The 12,462-nt window shown below is 41.0% G+C and overlaps 1 protein-coding gene across 9 annotated transcripts in view; it reads right to left on the bottom strand.

Annotated features, from left to right (window-relative positions):
• The window catches only part of LOC117962084 (multiple PDZ domain protein), a 67,248-nt gene extending 55,082 nt beyond the window's left edge, over positions 1-12,166 (bottom strand). For 6 of the 9 annotated variants that reach the window (XM_034901140.1, XM_034901138.1, XM_034901146.1 and 3 more), the window contains exons 1-11: positions 12,019-12,166; positions 9,281-9,362; positions 7,416-7,582; positions 4,400-4,561; positions 3,875-4,014; positions 3,254-3,467; positions 2,792-2,914; positions 2,312-2,509; positions 1,666-1,768; positions 866-954; positions 43-271 (exon numbers count right to left, since the gene is read on the bottom strand). In XM_034901140.1, the coding sequence (XP_034757031.1) occupies positions 43-271; positions 866-954; positions 1,666-1,768; positions 2,312-2,509; positions 2,792-2,914; positions 3,254-3,467; positions 3,875-4,014; positions 4,400-4,561; positions 7,416-7,582; positions 9,281-9,296 (1,441 nt within the window). In that variant the 5' untranslated portion in view covers positions 9,297-9,362; positions 12,019-12,166. The remainder of the gene's footprint in view (positions 1-42; positions 272-865; positions 955-1,665; positions 1,769-2,311; positions 2,510-2,791; positions 2,915-3,253; positions 3,468-3,874; positions 4,015-4,399; positions 4,562-7,415; positions 7,583-9,280; positions 9,363-12,018) is intronic. The other 3 variants (XM_034901141.1, XM_034901143.1, XM_034901147.1) reach the window with 1 other exon arrangement.
• Between the last annotated feature and the right edge of the window lie 296 nt (positions 12,167-12,462).

Genomic DNA, 12,462 nt, shown 5'->3' with positions numbered 1-12,462 from the left:
TTGTCTATCCTCATTAATGGTCTCTCGCTTCATCCTTCGTACCTTCAGCAGCCTCCTCAGCCTTCTTTCTCTCCAGCTCCATCACGACAACGGCGGTGGTGGGGATGGTGGTGCGAGGGGATAGGGCACTGACACCAGGGGCCACTGCAAGGGGGATCTCATCCGGCCTGAAGTCCCGCCGGATAAGTTTAAGGTGGACTGTCTGGCTCGTGTGTCTGAGCACTTCCACTGCCTGCTGATTGGTGTATCCCTGGATGTTAACGCCATCAACCTGCAGAGGGCGATCGTTTGTGAGCCCATTGATTACAAGAGGGCCGGAACAGCTTGTGCTGACATTGTGAGTGTGCTAAATTGCCATCTATATTCTTGTTTGATACAGGGGAGATTGAAGCGTTAATTATAGTGGTTATATATACCAGCAGACATAGTGTTCCCATCTATTTTAGCCATTCACTTTATTTATTTGGATCATTTCAAGTTGAAAAAATCTGACAATTAAGTGCTTTAGTAAGTTCTTAAATCGGGCCCCAAAGCATGTTATCATTTATGCTTTAACAACAAAACTTAATCAGGCACACATTCACACCAATACACAAATTATGCAAGAAATTACAGAGTTTAACTACATTGTTAATGTCGTGCGGTAATGAAATGAAAAAAATTAATTGCTCAGTGTGCTAAAGAAAAAAAGAAACACTATGAACTCTGTTCATAGTGAATTATTCATTATCTCAAAATGACCTTGCATCGACTAAATGTGTTCATTATGTTAGATTATATAAAACATGCACTGCATATTTTACCTCATGCCACTGAAGACAGAGAAAATAGTAATAGCTACAAAGAGCACAATTGGGGTACTTACAGCTATTATCTGGTCTCCAACATGAATTCGGCCATCTTGATCTACGGCACTGCCTTTTGTTATGCTCTTAACAAAAATGCCAGAGGGCTCTGAGGAGTGGAACACGTACAAAAAAATGCAAGAGATGAGCCATGTAGCCATGAATCGTGACATTAAATAAGACCTAAGGAGAAAAGCAAACGGATGTTTTGACGTTAAAGGTCAGGGTTAGTGAACATGTTTCCATATTGTATAAGTCATGAACAAGATGGGATGATCCCAGTGCAATTATGCTAGCCTTGAAAAATAAAGACTTTTTAAGCCAAGGCCATTCAATTTGATTCAATGAAAATAGCAGTTTATGATAAAAGTCTGTCCATGATCCCATTATATTCTAGCTAATCGTTACATTTTAGAGGCAAATACAAGTGAAAAAACAAAGTTTATTATTTTGGAGACTTTCAGGGAGGTGGAAAAAGGGCTTCTTTGGGGTAACGTGTAAGCCAACAATTGTCACATCCAGCAGACGCGGAGCAACTATAGCATTCAATTGAAGGCTGGGTTTCTGTCCACCTAGTGACTGTAAGTCTAAAATACACCCAAAACAATAAGCTAAAAGATGCTAAAGCACTGTAGAGTTGGATGCTAATAGCTGTATCACTATGAGCAGCCCCTTTCATATTCCACATTTAATTTATTGTTCCCGGACTAGAAAAATATTTATCATTGCAGTGGAAATGTGCACTTAGAAAAGCCCGGAAATAATTAAGCATCAATATGACATTTTAAATGAAATGGCCGTCTATTCTGTTATTTCTCACCTGCATTTCTATCTCCAACATAGCCAGCAATAGTGATCCCCAGTCCCTGCGTGTTCTTGGTAAGGCTCACATCAAATGCGTCATCTTCTTCTTCCTCATAGCCCTGTGGAAAGATGAATGGCAGGTCAACATCTACTGATAACAAAATAAAAGGATAAGATGATTCATTTGACAACAGCAGAAAAGCAAGTCATGGCACTTGAACCACTGGGCACCAAAATACCTCGTAGCTATAAAAACACAGTTAATGTCTGCATTTAACAGGATATGTCACATAGTGAGTCACTGCATTTCATTCATGTTGAAATAGGCATGAGTGTTGATAATAGCCATGAAATTGCTGTTTCTGAGAAAGTAAAGGAACATTTGCTCTCAACGTGACTCATGGGAAATGTAACCTGCTCTTTTCATTAGATTGTGTTTATTTAAAGCTGTCAAGGCTAAGAACTGATAAAAGTCTGAAGTGTTTCTAATAGAAGTCTAGAACTCTTGACAGTGTGTCGTTTATGGTCATCAATCATCATCTCCGTCGTTTGTTATAGAGAAACTGCTTCGCTATACTGACACCCCAATAAAGAAATCCATTTGAATGTGACAAATTTTCATATTGTACGAATTTGTATCACATTGAAACAGCCCCTCTCACCTGTTCGTTGACAGTGGGGAGCACCACAGGCATGACAGCAGAGAGGGTGGGATTCTCATCCACAGGACCCCTGGTAACCACCAGCTTCACCCTGTTGCCACACTGCCTGAGGACCTGGGCCACCTGTTCACTGCCCATGCCGTGCAGGTCAGTGTCTCCAATTCTGAGGATGTGGTCCCCACTGCGCAGGCGGCCATCCTGAGGTAGAAAAAGTATGTTTTCTGACTAAGTCTGTTGCGCTTCAGTAGAATTCAAACCCATCATGACACTATCAGTACTAAACAAAAGACAAGAGTGACAGTTAATTATGTGCTTGCTTGCAATTCTCATTATACCTAACAGACAAAAGCCATCTCTTTAGGACATTGCAAGTGTCATAAAATACAAATAAATCGCCTTTTCATGGTACACACTGTATGTAACTATTAGCAATGCTAAAGCAAATTCCCGAATAAAGTTGGGATGCATTATTGAAATTACCTGATCAGCTATGCCTCCAGGAAGGATGGTTTTGACGATAACCCCGGTGGTCTTTCCTCCCACAATACCGAAGCCAAGACCGGTGCCGTCGTTGACCAGCTCAATTGTTTCCACGTGCTGCCACTAGGCATCGTAAAAGACAAACATTAAAGCTATTAAATGTTGTATTTTATATATATATATATATATATATATATATATATATATATATATATTTTGTTCTGTAAGAAACGGTCTGCCGTTGTTGGATTGATGTAGGCTCAATTGTGTGAATGTGTGATTGTGTTGCATGTGTGTTACACTCTTAGGTCAAGGCAAGCATGTGTGTGTTTTTTGTATCATGCCGGATCGTGTACCTATTCATCGTGCAGAGATTAGTTTGCACAATACTTCCAAAATTAGCAAATGAGCGTGCAATTTTACATTTTCATGCGTGCCATTAGTGTGAGAATGTATCTATACCGCGCTGGAGTTGGCTGACAGTGTGCTGGCAGCAGAGGGCGTGCGGGACACCGCGGGACTGATCAGTTGAGGTATTGGTCCTCGTGCCACTGTGAGCTGCACCCTCTCTGAAGCACTCTGCAGGAAGCCTATAGCCTGCTGGTGGGTCACGGTCTGGTCCAGGGGCTGGCCGTTGATGGCTAAGATCTGGTCAGCTTCTTTGAGCTTCCCATCACTTTAGGGGAAAGAAGCATGGAGTGGCATAGGGAGAGAGGGGAACATAATACAGGAAAGGGTGTCAGAGCCTATGAGATTTTAAATAAATCTGCATCTGATCAAGTAGTTATTCTTTTTCCTCATTTCAGATATAGTATACAGGATATTCACTGTTGACAGGGTTACTGTGTCGTTTGTTCAATTTTTGTCAAATGTCTCTCTGTTAGAAATGTACAGGTAATAACTGTACACATTTAGTTATGTTCCTATTTGTGTAGCATTTTTGTTTTGTTGGAAGGCAATCCTTTTCTTCAAATAGCTTTAATTTGAAGAAAACAAATGAAGTCACTGTTGAGGCAAAAAAAAAAAAATTGAAACAAGTTGTAAAAACTTATTTCTAGTAAAAGTTTCGACAAAATCTCATACCAGTCAGCAACACTTCCAGGTTGAATTTCCTGGATGAAGATGCCCAACTCGCCGCGGTTCTCGCTCTTTAGGCCCACCACGCTGAAGCCAAGACCTCCTGACTCTGGCTTCTGAAGGTCCACGTGTGTTACATAGCGCCCCTGGGTTATACACACACATGCAATTTGGCTCAAGGCGGATTCACTATAGCATCAAAGCTGCAGGCAGTCTTTAGAAGTCTATTTGAAGTGTCTCCAGAGAAAAGAGTGCAGACAGCAGCCTGTAGCTCTTGTCTTTGATTGTCTTTGGGTATTTGGTTGGAGTTATAAAAGACACAATCGAGGTAATCTACCTGTTTACAGATGAGGTGCTCATTTTTTATGCTTGTTAAAATGACCATATCATAAAAAATGTGGTGATAGAGCTACTGGGAACTAAACAACAGGCAAACAGCAGAATGTCACATATAGGCTGACATTAATCATTAAACTCAAAAGCAGTGTACACACAGTACAATGAGCGATGTGGTTTGACATTTGTCTGTACCTGTGCCATGGTGTGAATAAGGTGCTCAAATTCTTCAGATGCTGTCTTGCCATTGATGAGGGTAGAAGTTGATATGTCTGAGGAGGAAACATGGCCGCCATTGGGCTTGACTTCTGCTACGTGATCGCTAAGGTCGCTCCCGCGTGACGCTGGGACACTCCCCTGGAAAAAAAAGGAAATACACATAGTGAGTGATGTTGAAAACTGCATATGTTACACTGAAGAATTATTCTGCTATGCATTTTCAACTAAAACCTAAATACACTGTAAATGTGATGTTGTCTGATAGGTTTCACGTTTGCAGCTGGCTAACTTTGTGCGACATGGTCCCGCAGAGACTAGTCACAATCCAACCAAAGTCAATTAAAAAGTTCATACAACAAAACATGACTCATTCCTACTGTGGACGTAAACATTAAGCAAATTTAATTTTAGGCCCCAAAACCCTGAAGTCTGAAACCATTGGGATGCCAGACAGTTTGTTATCCCACCATGATTAGCTGGATCTAAGGCAGCCTAATCCTTCAGGGTATAATGGCTCTTAGCTGATGTTCTAACAATGACTAGGCTCCAAATACAATACTTCTATATATGGTGGGGGAAGCATCACTGGCCATCTGGATGCCTTAATATGCTTTGGTTTTAATTACTGCAATGACTTCACTTGGGTGACAGACAAATTACATGAATGAGATAACTACATAAAATGGTGTTTTTCCAATTTCATTAGCCAAAGGGCATAATGTTTATGGCCATCTGAATTGGATTCAAAAGGACGGGCATAACACACAGCAGTGTTTTCATAAACACTCCATTCGGCATATGGCATTGCCAAGCTAACGCTGTCCTTGTGAACTTGTGCATTTGCATTTTGGAAAGTTGACTCCACAACTTTCAGTTTAGGAAATGTGTACTGTAAACGAGGCCTCCTTTAATAAATATAGTCCCAGATTGGTCCTGAGAAACAAAACTTAATTGGACACATTAGTACTGCACACTGCAACTGAAACCCTATGGGCCAGGCTAACTTAGCATAGCATGCTGCTAAGTTGCTGTCCTCATGCATGAGCTTTGTTAGCTGGGGCCTGGCTAAGAGGATTAAAGTTCCAGTTTGGTTCTTGCACATTTAAGAAATTATTTCTGCCCCACTTCACACAGCGGCCTCTTTCTCATTGGAGAGTAGGGCCTTGTCGCCATAGCGACATTGGCTGAGCAAAGGGCCTAACTAGCAGAGCCAAAAGACGGACAGGGTGTGTGTTTTTGTGTCTGGCTCTTGTCTCACAACAAAACACACCCTCTCTCCAAATTGATTCTGCGTAAGTGGGCCAAACGAGTGCAGGAAGCTTTATAAAATCACAACAACGACTTGTTGCAGTTTCTGATATGTGTCTTTACAGTGTTTACAACCTTGAACTATAAGATCCAAAGGGAATGTATGATGAATGGCTGCTTGAGAAGTTTGGATCATTAAAACAAACACATGCATGAGCACAAACAGTAGGAATGTACCTCTTTTGAAATAAGCTAAATCGCCAGCACACAAAAATGCCAGCAGGGCTTTTATAATCTAAATTCCACAAGGGGTAAAAAAAAAGAAAAAGAAAGAAAACTCCAGCATCCTTGCCTCCCACAGCATAGCTCACATATTTTCGTCTCTATTTCTCAAATGCTTACGCTGGACCCTTTCCACTGTGACTTAAGAACTCTTTCCTTCCACTTGAATATTCTATTCTCAATGGCGAGAAACAGCTTGAAAAAGAGTTCCTGACTGGGTCCAACTATCTCTCTCTGCTCATGTACCCTTATTATGTCTGGCTTTTGTGAACCCTGACAGCAATTTGGCCATAGCAGCAACACTATTGGGTTTGGGGATTTAAAGGTGTGAATCAGTGAGGTCGCCCCGGAGACAGGAAAGGTAAAGGCAGTAGCAATTGTGGAGAATATGGATATGGAAAATATCCTAACCTTACTGTGTGATTCAGGTAATGCATGAGTTTCAATTTGACCTTCTTCTTGGCGATGTTATGTTAAACATGTAACCATTGACAAAGGACTTCATATCAGTCTTACACCACATGCCCAGATGGACATCAAAAACAGTTTTTCTTGTCCATAGCAGCTGTTAAGAGCCTTTCTAATGTGATTCCACAGTCCCTTCTTTGCAAAACTGCATCCTGAAGTTAATATAAGACAGTCATTTTAGTTTGTGGGGATCATGTGTCTGATAATGTTATCTAGTCCTCCACAGTTAGGCGAGAACACTGTTTGTGAAAACGCTAAAAGGCAAGACTTTGAAAGACCAACACTTGCTTTGGCTCATTTGGCAGACAGCTGAACTTTAGAATGCATTTGTGCACAGCACGACCGAGGTTTGTGTCCCCCTGATATCCCTTAAGGATGGGAACTCTTTCAATGTACATGGCCTGGCATTGATAATTCAGATGAAAAAAGTGAGCTTATTCTTCCAAATCCATTGTAACTTAGGCAAATGCATTGTGGTTGGAATGATGCTTGGGCCCAAAGGCTAGTTAATGTATTAACATTAAAATGCCACCGTGGCTAAGCCATGGGAGCAGCGCCCCCCCTCCACAATCCAACATGAGGACAATAAAAATAGACAAATTAGATCTTATTTTCCATCAAACATGACTACTACTGTTTATATTCTTTCTGCGCTAACAATGTGTGGCGGTGCCATCTGGCATTTGGCATTTTATAGTCATACACTAATAATGCAGAACTCTAAATAACCATAACCTTTTGATGCCCTTCCATGGAGCCTTCATACCCTGAAAATCAAGCATCCCTCATTTGTATTCAGAATAGTCATTCTAATGTTTACAGTCTCGCAGGCCAGTTAGGCCTGCTAGAGCTATGTCCTGCATTGTTTACATGTAAATAAAAACAACTTTTAATTGATAAAAAGTCCTGTACTGTAGTTATGTTTGTTGCATTAATATGGATGCCTGGGCCTACAAGGACAATAGCGGACACGATGAAATCATTTTGAGTTTACCTGGTCTCTGACATGCTGGACAGACTTCTGCAAGGCGAGGATCTGGTGGAAGAGGGGACTCTGGAGCACTGATTTGAGCAGGCTGAGCTTCTCCTCAGTGGGCACCTCCCCCCGCTCCTTCAGTTTGGCCTGGAGACGCTCCACAGCCTGCAAGGCACGCTGCGTATCTGCAAGCCGCCGCATATTTCAGTGACAGCGCCGGCCGGAGTGAAGGAGTGGATGCAGGGAGAGGCAGGCGTGGGAGAGATAGAGGTGGAGAAAGGTGATTAGGACAGAGGCTTTAGCGGTGAATGGCCAGGGATAGTGCAACAGGGAAGGGTGGTTAGCCATGGCATCACTTTTTCATTTGAGTATCCTTATTTCATTTTACTTTTAATAGTACGCTCCCTGTTAAATATACAGTATTCCAGACCGCCTTTATTTCTTTATGTTTACAAAGTCATATAAATAAGCAGTGAGGAATGTTGGAGAGAGCCACACATCACGTAGGCTTAGCTTAGGCTGACTGGTTCTCAACAGACCGAACAATATATCAAAATCAGTTACCATCAGGTTTTGTATTAGAGGAAAGAAAACATGCTCGGTGTGTTTTTGCAATTGCAGTGTTTCCTTTTTTGCCTTTAGGGTCAATGGTGGGTTGTGCAGGAGCACTGAATGGGTATTAGGTGGGAAAGATAAAGGAACCAGGCCCTCCACAGTTTGCTTGCTGGACCCTGCATAAGCTCCACAATCAAACTCCAGAGTGGCTTGTTAGCAGGGATTGTCCAGCCCAACGTCATCTGGACAAAAATGAAGCAATTTCTGAAGCTCACCAACTGTGACTAACACCTGATAGGGCGTGCACAAGGTCCAAAGCACATTCTACACTTAGAAGCGTTGTTGTTGGAACAAAGGTTGGAAACAAGCCAATGGCATTGGGGTCCCATCAGTTTCTTTTCTATTCACCACTGGTCCTATGCAGGTAACTGTATCATTGTCATTGCCCTTGCCTCAGTGAGCATAACCCACCAGTGTGTGGCAGGTCCATGTGCATTGCTCTGTTTGCATGGGGGGGTGTTCCAAACGGTAGGCTCTGGAGCGTAGCATCAGGAGGATACTATTACAATGGTCAAAATTGCAGGCCTAGTTTGATTCATTCAAAAAATAGATACAATACAGATAGTTTCTCTAATATGACGTAAACCATACATTGAAATGATTTAAGCCTCAATTCTAAAGCGACCAAGATTTGGTTGCGGTTAATAGTACATAAGTGCAGGGCCAAGTCTTGACAATGACCACAGATTGCGGCTTTAAAGGAAGAAGCTGGCAGCCCCAATTTGGCTCCGTTCTTGACAGTTGGACAAATAAATCTCTATGGGGACAAACAAACAATCAAGTATATGGCAACATTTTCAGATATGGCACCATTGGCAGTTCACACGCCTTGAACTGAATCCAGTGCCTCTTACACTGGTTGAGAAAAACTCCCAGCAGGAGCCAAATATGGATGCAGAGCCAGCAAAGACGGACACCCAACTGACTAGACCAAACCCCTCTAAAAAAAGCGTTCATTTTAGATATGGAGATTGGATGGAGATGGAGGCAATCTTTCATGTTTTGTCTTGTTTATTAGGATACAATTGAATGGGGAATAATGGAGACATTGAAGCTTGGGCCTGTTCAATTAGAACAGGCCCAAGCCAAGCTTGGAACAAGAGAACATTTGATAGATACAGTGGATACATACTGAAGCCATATGCACAAATAACTATCCTGTCCCTAACATGTATCCACACATCTAATATGTAATCATAATAAATAACACACTGACTCAATTAGGTGTATCTGGCTGCCATAAAACAATTAAAAAAAAGATGACTTACCCATTGTTTCTATCATTTTCACTCACTCCATGTGAATGTGATTTCTCCCCATTAACAGCAATTTCTTATCTTTTTTTAAGGCCTGCAAAGAACAACACAGTGCTGTTATGTCTTTTTCTCAGAAAACTGAATATCAGCTGATATTTTTGAACTTCCACAGCACACTGGACGCAAACAAGAAATAAGAGCTTGAGAAGGCACATTCTCCTTTATTTGAAAGGTCAATATGAAAGGGAAAATTGATATATTTCAATTCCGTCGGGCCATATTTGGCTCTTAAGAATGCTTTACCGTAACATCACAGAGTATCCATTGTACTGAAGTACTGTAGGCTATTAACTGAGTCCCCAGCGCAATGATGCAGCATGGCTGTCTGAGCACACATCCACTGTAGGTTTTTTGTTCCCTTATATTTGACTAATGCTCTGATGGATGGATTAACACCTGGTAATTCAGATTCCTGGGACATTCAGTGCGCTTTTGGAAGTAGTTTTGTTTGTTTTATGCCAGACACGTCTGTAGCCGGCATTAGTTATGATTATCCATTTTAATCCTATCAGGAAAATATAGCCATATTTCTTCCTAAAACAACAATCTGATGATTAATAATCACATTCAGGCTTATCAGTTATTTTAAAACTAATGTAAGGTCCTGCTTGCATCACAATAGGGATTCAACAATTATTTGTTAACATATATTAATTTGACAATTATTTTCTCAATGAATCTACTAATTGTTTTATATAAAATGTCAGAAAATAGTGAAAATGGCCATACAAATTTTTCCACAGCCCAAGGTGATCTATTGCAATAGCATGTTTTATTTAAGAAAGAAATTCAGTTTACTAGCATATGTAACAGAGAAAAGAAAAAACTCCATAGATAGCTGCAGATTCATGTTGTCGATTGATTAATCCATGAATCGCTGCAGCTCTTGGTCATAATTTCACTAGCCAGTTGTGATATAATGATTTTTGCTTTATTTCTTCAAATTAAAAGGTTGGATGGACTGTTATTTGTTGTGCTTTCTTTGAATGAAAAGAACATATTAAGGTACATTGAAGGTCCTCGTTCTTTCCCTGCTCACCATAACTCTGTATACATCTGATTTATAATGTGATTGAGAGTAATTATACTATATGCATAAACATGTTGCCAATAAATTACATACATGTATAGGTCACATGCTTGAAATAACATCCATAGGTAGTTAGTTATAAATTTGACTAATGCTGTTATCAATGGTATCATGGCTGTCAACTCCCATCTTAGGAATGTCACACTTGACTTTAAAAGCATGGCATGACTCAGGGAGACATTACACGATTAAAGGAGATTGGTAAGGCTATTAAAAGCCCTATATAGGGGCTTAGTATAGCTACGGTACATGTGGCAACAGGATCACCACTGCACTGGTTTGTTTATGTTCATGTCATTTGATTCAACCTATGTTAAAACGTTCCACCTGACTGAGCTTCCTAAATACTGCATGTGTCCGTTTTTCTTCATCTTAGACCTGTATAGTATTAAGTTTATTTTGTTGTACTGGTGTAAAATTAAACTTAGTTTAGATTAGTGTTTTAGTATCTGTACTAGTATACATAATGCATTTCTGCAGGAAAATATATTAGTGCTGCACAAATCTCACTATATTTACTACTGATCCTGCATGACCCCCTCAAACACTGATTAAAATGAACAATGGCACCTAGTCCCAGAGAAGCGTATACTTTAATACACCTGTATATAATATTCCAATATTGCCTTGGGCTTTAGCAGTTTGTCTCTGCAGGATGCCCAGTAGTGGTGTAATAATTTATTTTTGTAATGCTATTAGAAAAATAGCATTATCATAGCCATTATTATCATATGGCTATGATAACATAAATAATTTAGCATGCATGGGTGTTGCTGTACATATGCTGCATACAGAGTATGTATAGGACGTGTATTATGGTTCAGATTCTTAAGCACGAGCAGAAGTGATAAACGCTTCAGGTCGCCCAGCAGTTGCTTGGAATGATTCACAGAGGGCTCAAGGAACTAATTAGCTACTGCTGTACAGTGGACTTCATGCCCAAAACACGGGAGCTTTACGGTGGCATTTACCTCCGAAAATAACAGTTGAAGTCATGTGTGAGCTTTGCCCTGACCACAAATAGCTAATGATAACGGGTTGTCGTTTCACCGTGCAGTTCTTCGCCAAAATAATTGGCAACGTCGGTTGAGTAGGCCTACGTCCACATTTAACACTTGCTTATCGTATTAAAGCGTTTAATACACTGAAAGTATGCGTATTGTTTGTAAATCTTGTCAGGTTTTCTAGTATTTTGAATAAAGTCGCCAAGGCACTTGGGACAATCCGCTTTTCTCAACTCCTCCTCCGCCTCCTCCTCTACCATCTCATCCATGGAGCAAGAAAGCAACAGGCTTCCGAAAGAGAGACGGTAAAGAAGTTAGATAGTACCGCTAGTTTGGGTCAAAAAACGCCACCCGGGGGCTACTTAAAGTACACAGATAATACTTTTCAATTGAAAATAGACACTAAAAGCTATTTAAATCCCGCCTTTCTGACTGAGTGACCCACTGCGACAACAAGCGTCTCAAAACGCTGTCCTCTCATTAGCGACAGTGTAGCTAACAAAGGCACATTTCGCAAAAGAGGGAGTTGGTAATATATTCGCGAATCGTCCGTAACATGTCCTCAAGCGAAACTTGTGAAAAAAAGAATCACTTACATGGGTGTGGAGGCTTTGCTTTCCCGGCTTTCAGTATCCTATCCTATCCTCTGTTGTCCTGCGGTTAACGGCGCACTGACTGGGGCTTAAAGATGGGGCGTATTGTAACTCGAGCCTCGATGGACATTTTCAGCGACGGCGGTACCGAGGGTTGAGCTGGGGCTGAAGCGCCGCTTGCTGGTTGCCCTGACACCTAGGCCTGAGAAGTCAGGCCTGACCCCTAGCTCCAGCATCAGGGCTGTGGAAAATATCTAAAAACTAAAATGTAAATAAGGCTATTAAAAGTATCCAGTGTAGAGGTCAATTTGATATACTGAAGGAGAAAAAATATTTCACCAGGTGCATCAATGCACCAAACTAAGACATGTAGGCTACCTTTAACTTTTTACTATCACTAATAAGACTGATGGTATACCGACTGGGTAACTGTCCCTGACACCCAGA

Source organism: Etheostoma cragini, chromosome 19 (genome assembly GCF_013103735.1).
Source record: "Etheostoma cragini isolate CJK2018 chromosome 19, CSU_Ecrag_1.0, whole genome shotgun sequence".
Classification (NCBI taxonomy): Eukaryota; Metazoa; Chordata; class Actinopteri; order Perciformes; family Percidae; genus Etheostoma; species Etheostoma cragini.
This window is presented reverse-complemented; position numbering and strand designations above follow the sequence as displayed.